This window comes from Scardinius erythrophthalmus (assembly GCF_964197995.2).
Source record: "Scardinius erythrophthalmus genome assembly, chromosome: 9".
Lineage (NCBI taxonomy): Eukaryota > Metazoa > Chordata > Actinopteri > Cypriniformes > Leuciscidae > Scardinius > Scardinius erythrophthalmus.
The window spans coordinates 21633073-21654657 of record NC_138229.1 but is presented as its reverse complement, the minus strand read 5'-3'; the positions used below and the strand labels follow the sequence as shown (position 1 = coordinate 21654657).

At 38.9% G+C, this 21585-nt stretch overlaps 1 protein-coding gene across 4 annotated transcripts in view; it reads left to right on the top strand.

Moving 5' to 3' along the window:
- fndc3ba (fibronectin type III domain containing 3Ba) overlaps positions 1-21585 on the top strand; it is a 133790-nt gene that overhangs the window by 70077 nt on the left and 42128 nt on the right. For all 4 annotated transcript variants that reach the window (XM_081374927.1, XM_081374928.1, XM_081374929.1 and 1 more), the window contains 2 exons: positions 17736-17812; positions 20205-20436. In XM_081374927.1, coding sequence (XP_081231053.1) covers positions 17736-17812; positions 20205-20436 — 309 coding nt within the window. The remainder of the gene's footprint in view (positions 1-17735; positions 17813-20204; positions 20437-21585) is intronic.

Sequence of the window (21585 nt, the reverse complement as noted above, 5' to 3'; positions counted from 1 at the left end):
TGGAGGAGTTGTATTGGAAGGGTGATGGACCACCCATGTGCTGGCCTCTCTCTTTCGGTCCTCCCTGCTCATCTGCTCATGGACAGGAATATACACAGACTCCAGCTATACACAGGCATCCCAGAGAGATCCCGGGTCTCTGGACTCGAAACCCTTCACACGCACATACAACATCTAAACAGCGTGGAGTGTACACACATGCAATTTAAGATTAGTAGGTTTACAGAGCTGTATTGTCAAGGCACCTGCATGTATATACACCATTCAGGAAACATTTCAGAGACAAGCAACACATCCGGTTAATGGGGAAAGTTCGTAAGCGAACTTAATTTATTTAATTTATATATATATATATATATATATATATATTTTTTTTTATAGGAGTCTCTGATGCTCACCAAGGCAGCATTTACTTGATGATAAAATAATGTTATCATGAAATATTAGTGTCACATGATCCTAATCTAACATCTAATATGCTGATTTGCTCAAGAAACATTTCTCATTATTATTAATGTTTAAAACAGTTTTTTTTTTCAGGTTTTGTTAACTTTTAAGTTAAGCCACCTGATCACTTTTTATAGTGTTGATGAATAGAAAGTTCATAAAAACAGCATTTATTTGAAACAAAAATATTTTGTAACATTGTAAATGTTACATATTATTATATTGATAACTGTTGTTAATGCAGTTATTCATGCAATGAATTATTATTATTATTATTCATAAAATATTCAGAATAAGGTTGTTGCTGCTGCTAGCTTTGGTCAGATATATGTACAGTAGTTAACATTTGAAGTGGATCAAAACCTTTCATCAGAGTTATACATGAATTTTGAACAATGCCCATTCTTGTCTTAGTAGAACTTTGATTAACTTTTTTTATCCACTTCAAATGTTGACTACTGTAATTGGTGGTCAAAACTTTGGAGACTTATTTTTTTGTGATATTGTATGCCCAGTGAAGAGGCCATCATTTCATGATTTCACTTAAAATCAATTCATAAAACACATTAGTGCACACATCACTTTTCTGTCCACGTGCACTTGCTTTTTTTCTTCATCCATGGAGCGTGTTTTTGGGGGAATAAAGCGTGAACTGTCTATGTAAATATAGAGAAAGCCCGAGTAAGTCAGGAGGGGCGTGTGTTCTCAGGGGGGGATCAGTCTCGGTTCAGGGGCTTTCCTTTCCCACAAAGGCCTACTATACAGGGGAGCGATCCCAGGGGAAGGGGAAGAGAAAACTGAGCTGGCAGGGAAGAGCTGGGTTGGGCCTCACTGAGAGAACAAGTCCTCCTCAGGGCACTGTGCTTTCAAAGGTTTACATGCTCCCAAGGTTTCAACTTTACGAGGCCTTATACCTCTACAGCTGTTTGACCTGCCTGTGAGTGAGGATGGGTGTGCATTATGCTCTTTCATAGGGTGGAGGCAAGTATGGGGCATCTTTTTTAATAGGGGCAGGGTTCTGTGTTGATGAGGTCGTTGTAGAGGACACAGGCAGGTATGGACAGACATCATTGAAGCTGCATTCCTCTATTTAATATTAGTAACAAATATTATAGTCGTTTTAATTTCCATTCTAAATTCCAGTTTTATTTGATAGTAATATTTTTTTTCCAGCAATCATGCATTAAATTGCTAAGTGACAGTGGGTGTAACATTATATCGTTATATCGACATAATGTGATATAAAATCACATATCACATATGTGATATAAAACGGTATGTTAGTAGTTCACCCAAATATGAAAATTCTGTCATCATGTACTGACTCTCAGGTCATTTCAAACCTACAGTATAAGATTTTTCTTCATCTTCCAAACACAAATGAAGATATTTTTTATGAGAGATTCCTGTCCCTCCAAGTCCATTCCCTTAAAACTTAAAAGATCCCAAAAAGGTCATAAAGGTCTCGTAAAAATAATCAATTGAGTGGTTTAATTAAAGTCTTCTGAAGAGACACAAGCTCTTTGTATGATGAACAGATTTACTGATCAGCACACACTGTAGTAAGCACGGACATTCAAACGTACATGCTTGCCAGGCGAGAACGACATGAGGGTGAAAGGGTTCCTAGGCAGTTTGGAAAGTTTGGAATTTGATTTGAGTGATTTCCAGGACTGGATAAGTATGGAAAAAAAGAAAGAAATTGTTTTTCCAGACTATTTCCCCGGTTCAGTTTTCTAGAATATAAAATTAAGTGTACATTTTCATTATGCAAAACTATTTGTCTTACCATAAGCGAGTCTCCTTTGAACTTCACTAAAAGAATGTTTTCTTAATTCCCACTCAAAGCGATGCTTGCCTTATTATGAACAAGAAAAATACAAGTAAAAGCTTTAGCAGACATGTAAGCGAGAATAATAAGTGTCCTCATTAGGGTATTAGATACTTGGCTACTGAGTTGGGTGGAGACGTGCAGCATTCAGCTGGAGCTGCCAGAGTTTAAGAGGACAGACGTGTAGGAGCACACCCAGCGCACGTCCCACACTCCACACACTCTTCATGACTGCGAGCCATGTTTGACAGTGTTAACTTTTTAGGAAACATAGCATTTGCCTGTTTCCAAAGCAGGAGCAAGCAGCTGCTCAGCGTCTTCTCCTGCAGGGCATGTGTGCGTTTGAGTGAGAACAACTGAGAGAAAAAGAAAATTTGACGAATATATATCTAGGGGGCAGAGAGTATGTCATCTCATTATGGCCCTATAAATTTACTGGGGTGTAGGTATGTTTATGTTGACTTTTAAATGTTTAAATGTTCACTGGGATCCTGTCATACATCTGTTATTGTCTCTGGGGTGTTGGTAAGTATTAGGCCTAGACAATTCGGGGAAATATTTTTACTTTTTGTTATTTATATATAAATATGAAAAAATAATAATACATAAAAATATTAAACAAAATAATGAAGAATTGCTATTATAATATTTCACTGTAAAAGTGAAACTTTACAATAAGGTTCATTAGTTAACATTAGTTAATGTATTAACTAACATGAACTAACAATGAACAATACATTTGTTACAGTATTTGTTAATCTTTGTTAAAGGGGCTATGTGTAGTTTTATTAGCACTTCTCATTATAAGTCTGTGAAGATAGTTAGCACATGTTGCATCCCCAAATGCACATTATAAGTGAGCTGCTCTGAGACACTGCTTTCACAGACAAGGCTTAAGCCTAGTTCCAGACTAAAATGCATGTTGAGCTGTTTTAGCTTAAAGCAACTTGCTCTGACATATTTTAAAATATGTCAGTGCCATTATTCTGTCTCAAGATGCACACCAGTAATGTTTTTTTTCTAAGGCACATTTATAAAAGCTACTTAAATGGCCTAATTGAACTAAGGCCTAACTGGCTTAATCTAAACCCTGTCTGCGAAACCAGGCCTACATTTATTTATTTAAGTATTAAATCGCAACCTTTGAGATTTGATAATCACACTAAGCCATATCACGATTTAATATGTATGTTACTATAAGTTACTAGTTACTTGTTTGCTTTATCTGCCTGTATCACAACGTGGCCAGACCAGATGCAATGATAAAGTGACAAGCAATAAAAGCTATTTCTTTCATACTAACCTACGTTTTTGTTCCTAACTAGCCACAACTGCAAGCGATGAGCGGCAGGACATGTTGACAGTTGCTTGAATTATGTCACATTGCTGGAATCATGGTTAGGACGCGTCAAAATACAAACAAAATTACGTCACTGCTGATTTTTCATTGAGTCAAACCCATACCTGTCAACACTCCCGTTTTCCCCGGGAGTCTCCCTTATTTCACACCCATCTCCCGCCCCCCTCCCGTTTTGTTATTTCTCCCGTGAAACTCCCATTATTTGTATGGCCCAAACGTCGTCGTTATATGAATAATCACATCAATATATTATTCCAAGGTTGTCCAGTTGCCAGATCTTGTATGAAACCCATCCTACTCGCGCAATCAACACATCATACAAATTTCAACCCATTTGTGAGCTCAACCTGGCAACCTACAAACCAGTTGTGCCGTCGATATCTGCACAGGTAGGCTAGTAGACGCGGGAAGTTGAATAAGCATTACTGGTAGAAACGGGTAAAGACTCCGTGTTAAGTACTGTAAATATTTAACGCAATTAACGCAGCATCCGTTTTTTTCTGTCATCCTTTGGCTGCATGGCGTTACATTTATATGATGCGCTTTTATTCTTGCTAATGCTTTTAAACCATTCAAGCCATATAGGCTACTTATTTTATAAAACTTTAAAAGCGGAAAGCGCATCACTCATTCCTGGGAATACATATGACATCGCAGCCTGACCTTGACGGAAATAAATATCCTACGCCAAAAGTACCAGAGAAAAAGTCTCAGCTGTGCTCAGATTTGTAAACCGTACAGTTGTTTTTTTTTTTTTTTCAATCCGTACCCGTTTCGCCCCGTGGCTCAAAAGAGACACAACAAAAATAGGGACAAACGAGAAAGCCAAAATAGAATGCAAAATTTATTAACAAAATAGAACTATACAGAAAAAGAAAAAAAAAACTATGTACGGTACAACTGTAACAGTGAACAAATTCATAATCTGCGCACGCTTTTGCAATCGTTGTTTTGTAAATCGTTCTTTCGCAATAGTTGTTTGTAATATTCAGTTCCTGTGAAAAATTGTGAAATACTGTTCCACTAGGTGAAGTTACAACAATATGCTGATTGATTACATAACAATATTTGGATGTAATATTCAGTTCCTGTGAAAACACAGGTCATGTGTAATATTCAGTACTAGTAAACTCCACCCGCTGGAACAGTTTCTTACAGTAACTGAATATTACACAACATCACCTGTTCAGTTTTGAAAACTGTAGCCTACTCACAGATTTGTGGCCTATACTTTATTTTAGAAATCTGTTTTTCTGTATATTGATTTGTTGTGTATTGTTAAGATGAATACAACTGTCTTAACTGAATTTTTCTATGATTTGGCGATGGGGTGTGTAATGTATGACATGAAACTAGTGCTGCACGATTAATCGTATCGCAATCGCGATGTCAAGCCTACGCGATTATATGACGCAAAATGTTGCGATTTTATGTTAAATAAACAAATTAGCGCTGTTAACGCACTTATTAATGCAAATGCTTTTAAACCATTCATGCGCGATAATACATAAAAGAACGAGCTGCCTGTGAATGTCCTCCACACACACACACACACACACACACACACACAGATAGACACGTGCCAGTATCAAGTTATCTTTCGCGGTAGAACGAACAACACACATGTATGCCAAAATGAACGCGCTGCCTGTGACTGTGACAGACAGAAAGACTCTAATATCGTTAATATCGCTAATATCGTGCGTGCGCACAAAACAGCATGACAGAATACAGTTCTCTTTCGAGCTTGAACGAACAATAACACACACAATTATGCCAAAATGTCTTTTTGTCGAGTGTCTTCATAACATAAGAGTAGTCTTATGATGAACATGAAGAGTTGTGATGACTCGTGAAAGAATGAGGCGCGTGTGAGATCCGCGTCTCTGACAGCGGCTGGTCTTAAAGGGATAGTACACAGTAGCCACTAATTATATCTGTCGCTAAAGTTGTTCTATTTTTTTTTTTTTTTTTTGCTTTTTTTTATTATTAATCTTTCTTTACCCCTGACATGTATGGTTATATGTACTCTTGTATGTAAATTATGTTTTGTTCTTGTTAAAATGCAATCAAAAAAAAAATCTGTCGCTAAAGTTAATCAAAGAACAAATGGAACAGAGAAAAACACTCACTGCTCTTGACTAAAGAACTTTTTTCTTTAGGCTGATTATCACTAATCTGTGTGTGCATTTATTTTCCTTGAGAACCAAGCAAGTTGACTCATGAAACCATTTGTTTATTATATCGCATATCGCAATCGTAATCGCAATATTGACCTCAATTATCGCAATATGACATTTTCCCCAAATCGTGCAGCCCTACATGAAACCGCATGTGGTTGAATTGAAACCCCCCCAGGTCTCCTGTATTTTGGTACCCAAATGTTGACAGGTATGGTCAAACCCCCTTTAGTATTGCAGATCTAAAAGTCACTTTTTAGACCATCAGCACACCAAAACCCCATCTGAAGTGGCATCTCTAAATTTACTTAAAGGAGAACTCCGGTCAATTTTAACATTTAAGCTCATTTTTTTGTAAATTTGGAGTGCTGTCAATACAGAGAACAACAACAAAAATCGGTGTTGCCTACACCGTGTTATCCTCTTTTTAAAATATGCACCCTGTTGACTTCAATGGGGCAAGTTTTAAACCTGCTTTTAGCCTCTTAACATCCTTGATGTGTCATTACAAGTGCACAGGTCATGTGAGTGATTCCTTCAGAGTGAACACGGTGAATCTGACTGCAGTAGATGTGAAAGATATGAATAAAAATGATGTTATTTCAGCCAGCGCACATACCTGTATTTGCATCCTGTTTACGGTCGAAGTCCATAGTAATCGATTGTCGAGTTCACCCGCATAGGTTTAGTTACCTATGATCACGCACGTGAACTCGACAATCGATTCAGTCAGATTCACCCGTGTTCACTCCGAAGGAATCACTCACATTGGCTGGGCACATCAAGGATGTTAAGAGGCTAAAAGCAGGTTTAAAACTTGCCCCATTGAAGTCAACAGGGTGCAAATTTTAAAAAGAGGATAACACGGTTTAGGCAACACCGATTTTTGTCGTTGTTCTCTGTATTGACAGCACTCCAAATTTACAAAAAAATGAGCTTAATGTTAAAATTGACCGGAGTTCTCATTTAAAGTACTGCTCCTAAATAAAAAAAAATGAAAAAGATAAACTGGTCAAAATCTCTCATCATCCAACAACCAACTATTTGACCATCGTCTCCCATCCCTAATTTTAGTGCAGCTAGTCTCTGTTTTTCAGACACACCTGATAAAATTCTCACATACTGTATAGATTGTGACAAGACTGGATGTCCTTACTTTAACAGGTAACAAAAAAGCCTTGGGGTTGTTAAGTGATATCGTCCCATGACCTCTAGGTCAAAGGTCAAACCATTTTGTCTTTGGTGGATTGATATATCTGTTCTTTATTTGGGCTTGTTTGATGTTTTAAGTGTTTGTAAGAAGGGAAGTGTCTTGAGCAAGCTTAGGCGTGCAGAGTCAGATGTGACTGATACCATGTGGTCTGTGTCTCGACCCTGCCCTGCCTGTGGCGGTGTGCACGTCTGCCATTCATTAAATGGATATATATGTGTGCAGTCTGGCTGTGCAGCTTTCACCTCCGTTTCAACCTATTTGCTACTTCAGTTTTTGTTATAAAGCCTCCAAACCTCAAAAACACATAATTTATTTATAAATCATGAGAGGTTTTTTGTTCCTGCGTTTTCCCTCATGTTTTCATAAAGTAGCCTGGTAGATAAGGCTTCAAATCCAGCTGAATCTGCAAGAGACACTGAGGTATTGTTATACATTGCTCTGATTGGTTCCAGAAATCTCTTAGGAAAATGTTTGAGTGACACCACCTAAGCCCAAGTCATGCTTAGTTTAGTTTAGTTAGGATCAAAATACTCATCAATTGGTCTAATAATACACTTGATGAGATTCTAATGGAGCTGGTGATGAATCGAGTCCGAGATCCTTCCAGGAAGAGATGATGAGCGCAGCTCTTTACTGGATTTCTAAATCACACTCTTTTATGGGCCCATTTCTCTCCTTAAAGGGCCTGACTACATTTGTACTCCTCTAATGTGACAGATGAGCAGCTTTTAAAGCACCATGTGGTATGTGAATGGAGTTTTCTAATGATGGTGTAAGTAAAAGTGTGTGTTAATGTGTGTGTGAGAGAGGATGTTCCCTACAGACTGCAGCTGTGCTGAAGCATGTCTTCATCTCTCTTTACAGTCAACCGCAGCAGTAAACACGACACTGTGAGCGTGTCTGACGCTCTCCATCTGCATTGTGCAACAGCAAATGCATGTCATCAAGTTGATTAAAGCAACATCATGCTAATATATTCAGTCTCATGCATACTTTTTTTTAGGATTAGCAAACCAAATAATAATTTTAGAAGAACCTATTGAAAACACATTGGTCGATCTCTAATCTCTCCCTATATCCCTATAATCCCTATAGGCTCTGTAATACGAATATTTAGCAAGCTACATCCACCGTAGCTGCTTTGCTAACAACTCTGATGCCTAAGAAAACAAGCTAACGTTGCATCATGTTGGATTTATTGAAATGACCTGTTTTTGAGTAGTACGCTAATATTTTGATGACAATATGAACTGTGGAAGTATGGAAGCTATGTTGTATTTATTTATTAGCTCAAAACAAATAGCGGGAGTGTTAGCAACTAAAGTTTGTTGGGAACCTTGGCGCTTTTCTGGTTGAACAAAGAAAAGTGCGTTAATATGATATAGTACTGTATTTTGCTGCCAAGAACAAAGCTTCACATGGATCCATTTTGCTGTAATGAGTGTTGCCATAGAACGAATCGTTTCAGAGTTCAAGGGCGTGAGCACGTCAGAGTACAATCTGCGAGTTGACATCTTGTAATTGCGATAATCCAGACATGCGAACCCAGCGTTAAACTCTGACATTCATCTGTCTGTCAGGCTAAACATGCCTCAGCAAAACCCGACCAAAGCAGCATGATAAACTGTACCCTGCTCTGTTAGCACACGTATATTTCAAATTCATCTGAAATATGTTTTTCATTGACAATATGTCAGATTTTAAGGATGTATGTTTTTTCCATTGACACCTCAAAGAACCTACATGTGTTTAATAATCAGACATGATTATTACATGAGATTGTCTGTCACTTACACCCTCATAATAAGTGTAAACGTTATGTCCAGACTGGAACACAAACTGCATTAATTGGTCTATGCTGTATAAAAACTTGTCAGTGACTGTTGGCCTATTGTAGTTGGTCAAGCACATTCAATTCTTATCCAATCATAACAAACACTGTCAGACTGTGCTAACCTTATTTGTGGTTATTGGCACGCTTCAAATTGATCTTCCACGTTAAGATTCGGTCATTTGGCTTTTTAGACCTTTTTAGGTTGTCAAATGCCAAGATTAAAATATCAGGTTTTTTTGGGCGAGGTTCTTAAGGTTTTTTCTCCTCATCATCATAAACCCCTTTGAATCTTCTGCATAATAGACTCATTGGTCTGACTAACTGACTATAAATATAGCACTGATGACTTACTGAAAGACTGAATACACTGAATACACTGATGACCGATTAACTGACTGACTAACCAAATATAATACTCACTGACTGACTGAATTTAGCAGTGACCCATCAACTGATTGATTGAAATATTGCTGGCTGGGGGATACATTTCTGACTAATTTAGGCCTGCTGAGTGACATACTAGCATAATTCAGGCCCCAAATTCCTCCTAGCGGGATGGATGGTTTAGGATAGGCTGTGCTCCTGCATGGATTTCTACAGCCTCTTGACTAGGCTGGATGTCTGTGGCTGGAATTTCAGTGTTTTCTATGCCAAATCAAATATGGTTTTATACATTCTACCTCCAACAGGGGCCCATTGAAATGTCATAAAATTACATTGATGTCCTCAGGGCTGCTGTGAAAGTAAACAAATATCCACCAAATCTCTTTATTGTTGGAAAATTGATGCATTCACTCAATAAATAATGAATGTTCAAGGATTTTATTGGCCGGGTGAAGGTCTAGGATGGAAAATATTCTCACTCCAGACATAAGGAAGAAAGTTGACAGTTCTCTCTCTCTCTCTCTCTCTCTCTCTCTCTCTCTCTCTCTCTCTCTCTCTCTCTCTCTCTCTCTCTCTCTCTCTCTCTCTCTCTCTCTCTCTCTCTCTCTCTCTCTCTCTCTCTCTCTCTCTCTCTCTCTCTCTCTCTATTTCTCTCTCTCTCTCTCTGTCTCTGTCTCTGTCTCTCTGTCTAATTATAGTCTGGTATGACTGAATCAATTAAAATATTGCAATACATAGTGATTTGTTCCATGTTGCAATAAAACAGGCATATACATTTTAATAATTATAATCAAGGTCTTGATTTCATTGGAAAATCACTGGAAGGTAGAATGTCTTAAATATATAATTACTTTATTTAAAATTAATACTTTATTGGTCAGAAGTGTCAGTAAAGACTTTTATATTGTTACAAATGATTTCTATTTAAAAAAAAAAGTATAATGTTTTCAACAAAAAATATTAACACCACAACTGTTTTCAACATTGACCAGCAAATCAGCATATTAAAAGGATTTCTGAAGGATCATGTGACACTGAAGACTGGAGTAATGACTTTGCCATCATGCCACATGAATAAATAACATTTTAAAATAATATTAAAATATAAAACAATTATTTTAAGTTGTAATAATATTTCACAATATTGCTATTTTTACTGTATTTTTGAGCAATTAAATACAGCCTCTGTGGACATAAGAGACTTCTTTGAAAACATAAAAACAAACTTAGTGACCCCAAACTTTTTAATGTGGTAACTTTAAAACAGAATATTATAATGTCAGTACAACAATAATCTTTAGGCTACCTCTAGCCTGTGATCTTTTCCTCAAACTAAATCTACTGTGAACTTCACACAACACTAATGTAAATGAAATTAGAACACTGGAATATTGCGCATTCATATGGACCACATGATACTTTTTAAGGTGTTTTTATATTTTTGTGCTTTTTGAAGCTGCTTTTTTTTTTTTTTTTTTTTTTGCTGAACTATAATTTTAAATTAGAGTGTTGTACCCTATGCATGTGTGCAGTGTGACCCAGGCTATGTATTGATAAAGGCTTGTTTGAGGGTAGCAGAACCTCCAGCAGATCATAATGTCCTGTGAAGGCCTGATGCTGATGCCCCCTTAGGACAGGAGAAAAGGGCTTGGTGCTGCCATGGAGGTCAGGCTATGGGACTTAGACTTGGCCTCATTGGGTTCTTGTTGCGCTGTGTGTGTGTGTGTGTGTGTGTGTGTGTGTGTGTGTCTGTTGGCTGCAGAGCTGCAGGAATGCTGGTGTTTGCTAAGTGGAGAGAACTACAGAGACTGTCCAAACACACGTCTGTTTGCCAACTGGGAACATATTGCTGTCTCTGTGCTGGGAGCCTCAGTGGCGGGCCCCTGAATGGAGCCTCTTGTGCGGAGAGAGAGGAGAGCTGGCCACTGAGATTGGAAGACGACAACGCTTAGTGCCACTGCCCACTCCAGTATTCTGGAAATGCTACAAGACAACCCTGTTACCCCGTTTGAAACCTACAAAACTGTTATCTGTGCTGCAGCCTTCCAATGCTGCTAATATTAATGTAGATTTGTCAGAGTGCACATTGGGTTATTGTTATCTGTTTTAGAATGAGGATACTGCTGCTTCCAAATCTTGAGTCCTCATTCTCCTGGATCTGTCTGCTGCTTTCGACACTGTGAGTCATCAGATCCTTATGTCCACCCTCTCATCTCTGGGCATCACAGGAACTTCACTCCACTGGTTTGAGTCCTATCTCACAGGTATTTCCTTCAAGGTCGCATGGAGAGGCGAGATATCCAGAGCACATCAACTGACCACAGGGGTTCCCCAGGGTTCAGTTCTTGGTCCCCTCCTCTTCTCCATCTACACTACATCACTGGGACACATCATACATGCACATTTCTCCTACCACTGCTATGCTGATGACACACAGCTCTTCCTCTCATTTCAACCAGATGATCCCACAGTAGCTGCACGGGTCTCAAGCTGTCTGGCGGACATCTCCACATGGATAAAGGAACATCACCTGCAGCTCAACCTGGCAAAGACTGAGCTTCTCGTCCTCCCTGCCAATTCGTCTCTACAGCACGACTTCACCATCCAGCTAGATTCATCATCAATCACCCCATCAAGGTCGGTCAGAAATCTTGGAGTAACGTTTGATGACCAGCTGACCTTCACAGATCACATTTCAAAGACTGCTCGATCATGCAGGTTTGCACTGCACAACATCAGGAAGATCAGGCCTTTCCTAACTGAACATGCAATACAACTTCTCGTCCAGGCCCTGGTCATTTCTAGGCTTGACTACTGCAATGCTCTTCTGGCTGGACTTCCAGCATGTGCAACCAAACCTCTACAGATGATCCAGAACGCTGCAGCTCGCCTTGTCTTCAACGAGCCCAAGAGGGCCCACGTCACTCCTCTGTTCATCTCTCTGCACTGGCTACCTCTTGCTGCTCGCATCAAGTTCAAGGCATTGACGCTTGCTTACAGATCTATCACAGGCTCAGCTCCCTCCTACTTTCACTCTCTACTACGAGCCTACATCCCTACCAGAAGCCTACAATCGGTCAACGAGCGACGTCTCGTGGTTCCATCACAGAAAGACACAAAATCACTTTCCAGAACTTTCTCATTCACAGTTCCATGCTGGTGGAACGCTCTCCCCACCCTCGTCCGGAATGCAGAATCCTTGACAACATTCAAAAGACAACTGAAAACCAATCTCTTCCGTGAGCACTTAACCTCATATATATATAAAAAAAAAAAAAATTCCCTTTAAAACCTCACTTATCGTGCTTATGCTACTCTGAATAATGCCTGAACTTCGTATTTTGAGCACTTCTTGCGTTGTTGTTGTTTTTGCCTCTTCATGATGACTCGCTTAATTTAGTCCTAATTTGTAAGTCGCTTTGCATAAAAGCGTCTGCTAAATGACTAAATGTAAATGTAAATGTAAATGTGGATACTCTGCTGTTCCCATCTCTAGCGGGCCTGATAAATTGGATGGTATGATGTATTGGCTTACCTTTAAAGGCATTCCTTTCCAGATTAACCCACCTGACGTCTTTGAATTTCTGATCACATTTCAAATCACCTGCTTTATGTACCCATATCCCTGCCTTATGCAGTCTGTAAAATATTGTCCCATCCTGATATACATGTTTTGAAAAAAAAAAATTTTGTTTCTGCACAGTATCCAGGTTATACAGGTTATTGTTCAATACTTGAAGACCTTTTGCTACTTTCCCAGTGGATAAATTTGCTGGTATGTGACACTATCGGTCAAAAGTTTGGAATATGATTATTTATTTATTTTTTATGCTTTTGAAAGTAGTCTCTTATGTCTACCAAGGCTGTATTTATTTGATCAATAAATGGTTAAACATAATATTGTGAAATTTTATTACAATTTAAAATTATTTTAATATAAATTCCTATGATTTTCAGTAGCTATTTACAGTCTTACATGTCTTTTTGATGTCTTTTATTGATTCTCTATATTACATTTTATTTTTGTTTTCTTCTTAGCTTACTTTTATTTATAGCTTTTTGTAAGGGATCATATCAGATGAAAACCAGGTGATTTATATTTATTTTATAGTTATTAGAACATTACAGTTGTTTATTGAGCAAAAAAAAGAAACAGTGAGTGTTGATGAAACAATGAGTATTTTTTTTGTTAGAAATTAGCAAGAAAAGTTTTTCAGCACCAAGGCTGCATTGGTGTAAGGGCTGTATTAAAAGCCCTATATAGTTCCTTAGGCCAGTTTGACGGGTCCTTGTATCCTTTTGAAGATCCCATATGAAAACCTAATGTGACATCCATCATTCATCCATCCGCTCAAGCAAGCAATACTTGACCAGCACTGGAGTGTACTTCTGACATGGAGTGTGCTTCAAAGGCACAGAATGTTTTAGCTATGATAATATATATGGAGAGTATGGTTCAGATCTTTGGCATGCTTCTGGACACTCATGTTGGAGAGGAGATGAGTTTTGTTGCATTGCTGTGGAGTGGCTGAAAGAAAGCTGCCAGTGTGGGCTCAGTGTAGACTCATGAGTGCTCTGTATGTACAGTGCGCCATCAGGGAGAGCAGGGCTGAAAAGGCGTCCTCTGTGTGCTCGGCATGCACACCAACTCGCACTCCACCAGGCCTGACCGTGGTTCCAGGCAGCTCCCAGCCTCAAACTGAACGCTTCATTAAAGCGTACTGACTCCCCTAGGCCCACATGTGTTCCCCGTGCTCCACTGTAGAAGAAAGAAGGGATGAATAATGTATTTCACATAGAGCCTTTCTCTTCCTCTCTGCGTAGTCATGTGCCGGACACTCACGGACTCTCCAGAGTATAGGTCCCTCATATTATACATACTTCCTGTTTCCAGTCTGTGCTTCTGACACACCAGTACAAAAAAAATTATTCCGGATGTACTAGAGGACCATGTCATGTCAGAAGTATAAAATACAAAATGTATGATGAATGCACTGTTGTTATTGTCAAATACTCACAGAAACAATCTTCCTTCATGTGAAATTGGTAATAGCATAGTACTTGATAAGTATATTCTTGTACCATGGTACTTCAAGGTACTTCAAAGAATTCCTTGGTACTTTTTTATTAATAGCTATATGTGTCTGTGTGGTGATACATTTATGGTGATAGATTTTCTGTGGTGACACCACAGCTCAAACGGTTCTCATGTCGATTGGCGACTGTATCTCATCTTTTGACAGTTTTGGCATTCCCACTTCTGGTAAGGTTTATAGCCAAGCCTGGAATAAACCCTCCTCAGCACTACTTGATATTTTTTTCCATGACTACTTGCCTAATTTTCCTTTGCCATGGCTTACAAATAAAGAAAATAATATCATTTATTACAACTTTCACAGAGATCATTTATTTCTTGGTTCAAGATGTTCAAGATGGCCACACAGAGTTGGATTGAGCGCAAAATGTGTTTCCTTTACATCAGCAAGAATAATCTGAAAAAGCCAAAGTTCTCCCTGTCTGTCTGCTGAGTTAATTATTTCACTTATTATGATGATCCTAGTACATTTGTGTCAGCTGTGTTTGTGTAAATACTAATGTGGGTGGGTGTACATAGGACAGACCTTGATTTCTTGTACTAGTTAAGTAAAGATGGTTAAACAAACAACTTGCATCTACTGTAAACCCACCCACTTGCACACTTTCATTTACTCACATACACCCCTGACTGGCAAACACCCACTCATTCGACTTTGCTCTGACTGACAAGCTGTTTGTGTTTATCATCATAGACTAATTTGTTCTACAAGGATTTGTTCTGCTAGCAAGGTCACTGTCTCGGGCCACTCACACAGGGTCCCTGTTGTGCACCACTCTTACATGTGCGCACACACTCTTCCAGTAAGGACTCCTCCTCTGTTCTCACCAGTTAACCAAAAAAGGCCCTTTGATGTCAGCTGGAGTCTAGCTGTTACTGGAAAAACAGCTTCTGAAAAATTCTTTACCCCTCCTGTTGCTTTGTGAGTTTTTGTGTTAATTATGTTCACTAGCTTCGCCTCACAAGTCTTCAAATCATCTCACACTTTGAAACTGTAGATTTCTAAATTATAAACTACTCCTGATTTTTAACTACAGTCATTCTCTAATCTCTACTCATTTAAAAATGTAGTTAGCTGCAAATGACTAGCGATAAGTGGCTAGCTGCAGTCAGGCTACTGTTTTAAAAGACTAATTTGATACATTTAATATATATAATATTATTCCTTTATTTGATCAATTCTTATAATTCCTTGAATGTGATTTTTGCTTTCAAAACCCAACTGTTGTAGCCTGGATGCCAACAACATTTGAGGTCGGGAAGTTCGGTCTGGACCCGATCCGTTGTGGAGCAACTATGCTCGAACCAGAGCTGTTCGGACCAATCAAATTATCAGGGCGGGCTTTATACGATGATGGACAGATGATCAACAGTAACGTAATCATCCATGTCACCAAAGAGCGCTTGGGTTGAATTCATTTGCAACAAAGATGACTGCCGCTGGAGAATTGAGATGTGTAGATTCCGCCATTTGCGTCTGTTATAGAAGATTTATAGAGGAATAGAGAACCGAAGTCAAGGCATTTGTCGATCGGAAAGATGAATGAAGAACATACGTCACTTACTCAGTTGCTCTGATTGGTTGTAGGTCTATCCAATTGAGTACAGAGGCATTTTCTTTCCTGATTCGGTTGAAACACGCCCCATAATCACAGCCCAACGGAGCAGTATCATACTCACATTCTGACTAGAATCTGAGTATGACGACATCAGGCTACAACTGTTGCACTCTAGTGTAAGACTGAGTATGGCTAGGTCTAGCACATCCAAAAGAACTGATCCACTGATTTCTCACTGCTTTACTAAATGTGTTCCAGCTTAAAGATCTGAATGTGTTATACCCATTATATTGTTTAGAGGGAAAATTTTCACACTGTACATGTGTAACATCTTCTGAGAAAGATTCATCCCTCCTTTCTCTCCTATTCTAGTGCCTATTATGAAAAACGTTCCAGTTGAGCAGTTCTGGAATGTTCCTTCAGGATATGACATAGTAGTGACTAGCAATGTTGTTGTGAACAGGCTTTGGCAGCTAATGAAGAATGAACTGTAGAATTCATTACAGTCTATCCCGTGATTTATACTGGCCAAAGCATTGCAGAGTTGACTGCTGCTGTCTCAGAGGGGGGGACGATGTCTTTACCAGATTTTGCCAGACCTCCGCTACTGTGAGCAGAGAGAGAGACCGCAGTGGAAAAGTCAACAACACAATTTGGATTTGCCTTGGATTTGAATATATTTGTTCCAGTGAATCTAAAAATGGCTAATGGGGATTTGTGTCTAGTTTACTTTAGACTAAATAGTGGATGCTTTTATTCTAGAATTTTAAGTTCAAACTGCTGACTTTGTACAGTATACTTGGAAACATAATTTGTATAATTCCATTATGCTGTTAAAATGATACATTTCCCCATCCATTTCTTCTCTATCAATCTTAACACCTTTAGGGTGTAAACAAATCAACCTAGTTAATGTTTCTGAGCAAATAAAGTGAATGTTTATTTAGAGTAAAGTCTCACAGTTGAGCTTGAGTTTGTTGCAAGTATAAAGACAGGTGGGTGACTTGACATGAACGGTGATCCCATCAGTCATACAATCAAAGTGAGCAAGGGATCTGGAGAATGAGTGTGCAGTAAATCAGGCCTGATGAGAGGCACTCAGAGCAACGGTACAGTTTCCATGTTGCTTGAGTCCTTTCCAGTCCTCCACAATGCTCTGTCTGAACTGCTCTAGTTCCATTACCCACAGCCCTCTGTGCCATGCCAAGTGGGGTGGCCTTTATTGGCATGTTTGCTGTTTGTTTGTATGTTCTATCCCTTGCTGGTTGGTATCTACAGTAGTAGTTAGGTTGATTGCCAATGAGGATGGAATGATATCTATATTTATAATCATTTTCAGCAGTGCATAGTTGGGTGCTCATCAGCAGGCCCAGTCAGAATCTGCAAATTTTTGGATTTAAACATGGTAGAAAGCGTTAAATGGAATTAAGAATGCTGCACTCTAAAAGCATAGATCTGCTCAGCCAAAATATTTTATAACTGAACACGCAATGGCCAGAATTCACAGGAATTTAATGAATAACTTGCATTTCAATTCTGTGGAAATCTGTTTTCTGAGGAAGTCTGGGCCTGCTGATCAGATTCCAAACTTATAAATATTTCTACTTTGTTTTAACCAAAAGCAACATAGCTGACCAAGGCAACAGTTATTCACAGATTAATTTAGCTAACCATGTCAACTTATCAAGTTGTGCATTTCTTATTTACACTCATTCTGGTCCTTTGTTTTGCCCTTTTGTTCCTCAAGTGTTCGTAAAATAGAAATGTTTAGCATACTTTATAACAAACTGAGGTGAATTTGAATATTTGACCATTTGTTTCTATGTGCACAGGGCCTGCAGAGGTTCCGATGATGTCACCCAATGGATCCATCCCACCCATTCATGTGCCTCCTGGCTACATCTCCCAGGTGAGTGCAACATTTCAAGATAATATCATTAATAAATATGTCTTTGGAAAGGGAAAAAAATTATTTTATTATTTTTACTATTCCCTCAGTATCTAAAAAGAAGGAATAAAGAGAACCATAATAGACTCACAATGGAAGCCAGGAACAACATGCCACATGTCTATACTTTTTTCACTTCATTTAAATGACACTACACATTATAAATTAGTTGTTACTTGAGCATGTGCTTGCAAGTGTGCTTGTGGGACAGCTTCCATACTTTGGGAAAAAAAAAAAAAACGACTGTAATGCGGACTGGACCGACCACCTCCCATCCTCTTACCTCTGTAAATGAGACCTGTGGTCTTTCCAGGGCTCTTACTTCTCTATTATGATCCATTAGACATTATACAAGAATCTGTCATCGTTCCAAACTCTGGCAGATGAGAGGAGTAATCAATATGTAGCGAGTGCTGATCTGGAATGAGCTCTCCAAACCGCAATTCTTATCTCGCTCATGATCGGCCAGACATGAAAGCAGACCCCTGACCAGTAGCAGTTGGAGAGATACAATCAGCACGACAACGGCTCTGGGCCTGAAGCCTAGTGGTTACATTACGTCTTCATTTATAGTTCAACAGACCTCACCTCAACATCTATCCATAAGCTGACAAACGCCATTTCTGACTCTATGCTGGTGTTAGAAAGGACTATTAAGAATATTTGCTTTGAATAGATTGCGATTTAAGAAAAGTTGATTTCCTTATTCACAAGATTATTTAATTAGACCTGTTGTTCTTAACCTCTATGTTAAGAAGAATCAAAAATGGGTTGTACTGGGTCTTGTTTTCGTGACTTTCACGCAATGTTTCTATTGATGCGCTTATTACAAGGAGATTATTCCTCAAGGGCACAATGGTAATTGCTCATGGCGCTAATGTAAAAGATGGATATGCCAGCTAGAATGTCATGGAGCGCCAAGCAGAGAGTAAATACATGTTGAAATGTCATGGATAGTCAAGCAAAGTGGAGGAGATATTCCTCACCTGACCCTGTAAACAATGATGAGTAAAGGTTGTTATCTGGTGATGCTGTTTACAAGAAAGACAGATTAGAACACAAAAAGATTAGGCTTCTGTTTACTTATAGTGGGTTTCCTAATTTTTCTGTACTCTGCACTCTGAGTACGAAAACGAAGTAGTCATGCACCTGTTTTCACCTGGCTCACTTAGTCAGCTAGGTGAGATAAGACAAGACCAAAGGGACAAACGTTACAGTAAACACTTCATCAGAAAAGAGAAGAGATGTTGCTGCAAGAGGGAGGGGAAGATATTTTGATTAACTATTACGAGGGCACTTGAAAAAAAAAGATATGCACGGATAAATCATTTATAATAAATATTGCAATATTCCATAAAAAAATAAGAATTGTCAGTTTGGATCTTTTTTCTAACTTAAAACCCACTTAAAAATCATGCCCTCTAAGTTTAAATGGATCTGACTCTTCACCCCTCCTGTGGCAGTTGAAGGAATCTGCTAATTGTCCAAAGGTCATTGTATCTGTGTTTATTTTAGCCCAGTGCCAACTAGGAGCGGGAAGCGCTGTCAGAGCTGTGGGCATCTACCGAAAGGAGACCAGAAACTAGACAGACATTTAATCACAGCTTTTCTTTTTCAGACTAATTCATTTTTATTGTACAGTACAGCTCTCCAAACTTGAGGGCCAGCTGAGAACACCTCTGTTGAGCAATATGAAATCATAACAACCTCTGATATTCAGCACTCATATTGTCACCCATGACCTTGTTGTATCTGGCAGTGTCATTGCATTCTCCTCCATATTGTCTCCATCATTTTGTTTCTAGTTGCCTACTGCAGTGGGGCTGGACAGTTGTTTTGTAAGAACTACCATGTTAATGAGGACCTTTGTAAAATAACACTGACCCACTCTCAGCTCACATTCCTCATACACAGTCAGTCTGATGTCTCTAATAGACATGCATAATGAAACAATGTCTCTCACCGTGTGCACAACATCTGAATGCACAGCAAGCCTGAACTTGATCTAAGCTTCGCTGATCACTCTTGACATTGCTGTCTGCTTATTGATAGGCCTTTCAAACAGGCTGTCATATACACACACACACACACACACGTAAACACACTCTCAGGGTCAGCAGGTCAGACAGAAGGAGTAGAGTTCAAGTATTGAAGAGGATTTCACAATATAATGCAGTATTTTCCTTAACACTTAGTAATTAATTTTTCATGATATTGCATGATATTTTAAATTTACCACAGTCCTGGAAAAGTTGGAAATGTCAGGGAATTTTAAAAACCTCATTTTCAGCTCTGGGAAATTCATAAAAAAAAAAAAAAAAAAAAAAAAAATCTTGTTTGTTTCTCACTAAAGGTGCTGGAGGACAACACAGGGGTCCGGAGAGTGGTAGTCACTCCTCAGTCTCCAGAATGCTATCCTCCCAGCTATTCTCCAGCCATCTCTCCAACTCATCACTTACCTCCATACATGGCCCCACCACCCTTTATTCCCAACTCACACACGGCCTTCTACCCACCCGTCAGCCCTGGGGACATTTCCCCCCACCAGTACTACCATCATCATATCCCGCCTATGTACAATGAAGGTAGGAGTGCATATGATCACAGCTTACTCTCCTCTTATTCTAGTATTGTCACAATACCAAGTGAAATATCATGATGTTTCAGTTCCACTGCCAAAACTGATAAGCTTTTGACAAACACTAAAAACAAGTAATAAAAACTCAGTGAATGTTTTAGCGCAATTTTCTCATGTCATGGGATCACAACACTAAGAGATAGTAAATCTTTTCCTGGATTTTTTTTGTGCGTTGCCGGAGATTAGACCTTCCTTAACATAATGCCGAAAACCCGAAGTCTCTAGGTGGTCTGGTTGAGGAGTAGATAGAAGTGCAAGATTGGTGCGCACAGACAGAACAGAAATCATGAGTTAACAAGCGCAATTTTGTCCGGTGGAAAATTGCGCTAAAAAATAATGCTGTGTGTATTACCTTATGAAGCCCCTAAAGCAGTGGTTCTCAACTCTGGCCCTCTAGGTCCACTTTCCTGTAGAGATCAGCTCCAACCCTGATCTGCCTATAACCTTTTAGTAATCTTGAAGACCTTGATTAGCTTTTTCAAGTGTTTGATTAGGGTTGGAGCTGAGTTGAGAACCCCTGCCTTAAAGAAACATGTGACTGTAAAAAGAATAAAATGGGATGGAAATTATATTTCAGTGCTTTGCGTTTTCTCACAAAAGTTTTCCACTCTCACGCAAAACCTTTGCACTCCACCGACAAACTTTGTGTTCGCTTGCAAAACTTTTGTCATGGAAATGATGTTTCACTGCTTTTTTGTACGTTTTTTTGGGGAACACAATACTTTAGCTAGAGAAGACAAATTCTTTGAAATATAATTTTCCTCCAATCTCATATTTTTCCCCATCACCATATCCCCTTAGGGGCTCTGTAACTTGTCAGTGTATTTGTAAGTGTAATGCTGCATTCCATTTACTTTGGAAGAGGTATGTCGGAGCTGAGAATGATGTCACACCTGAGTTGACCACAATCCGGTACAAAGATCAGAAATCTAAGATGGATGCAAACCTTTGTTGTGCTTGCTTTTTCCAAATAAAAACGCATAAAAAAGTGGTATTTTGCACAGATAAAGCTGAAGTATCATGCCCACAAATAGAGGTTGCATAATACTGTGTGCACCACTGAGTTTGAGACACAGACAAACAATATATTACTACT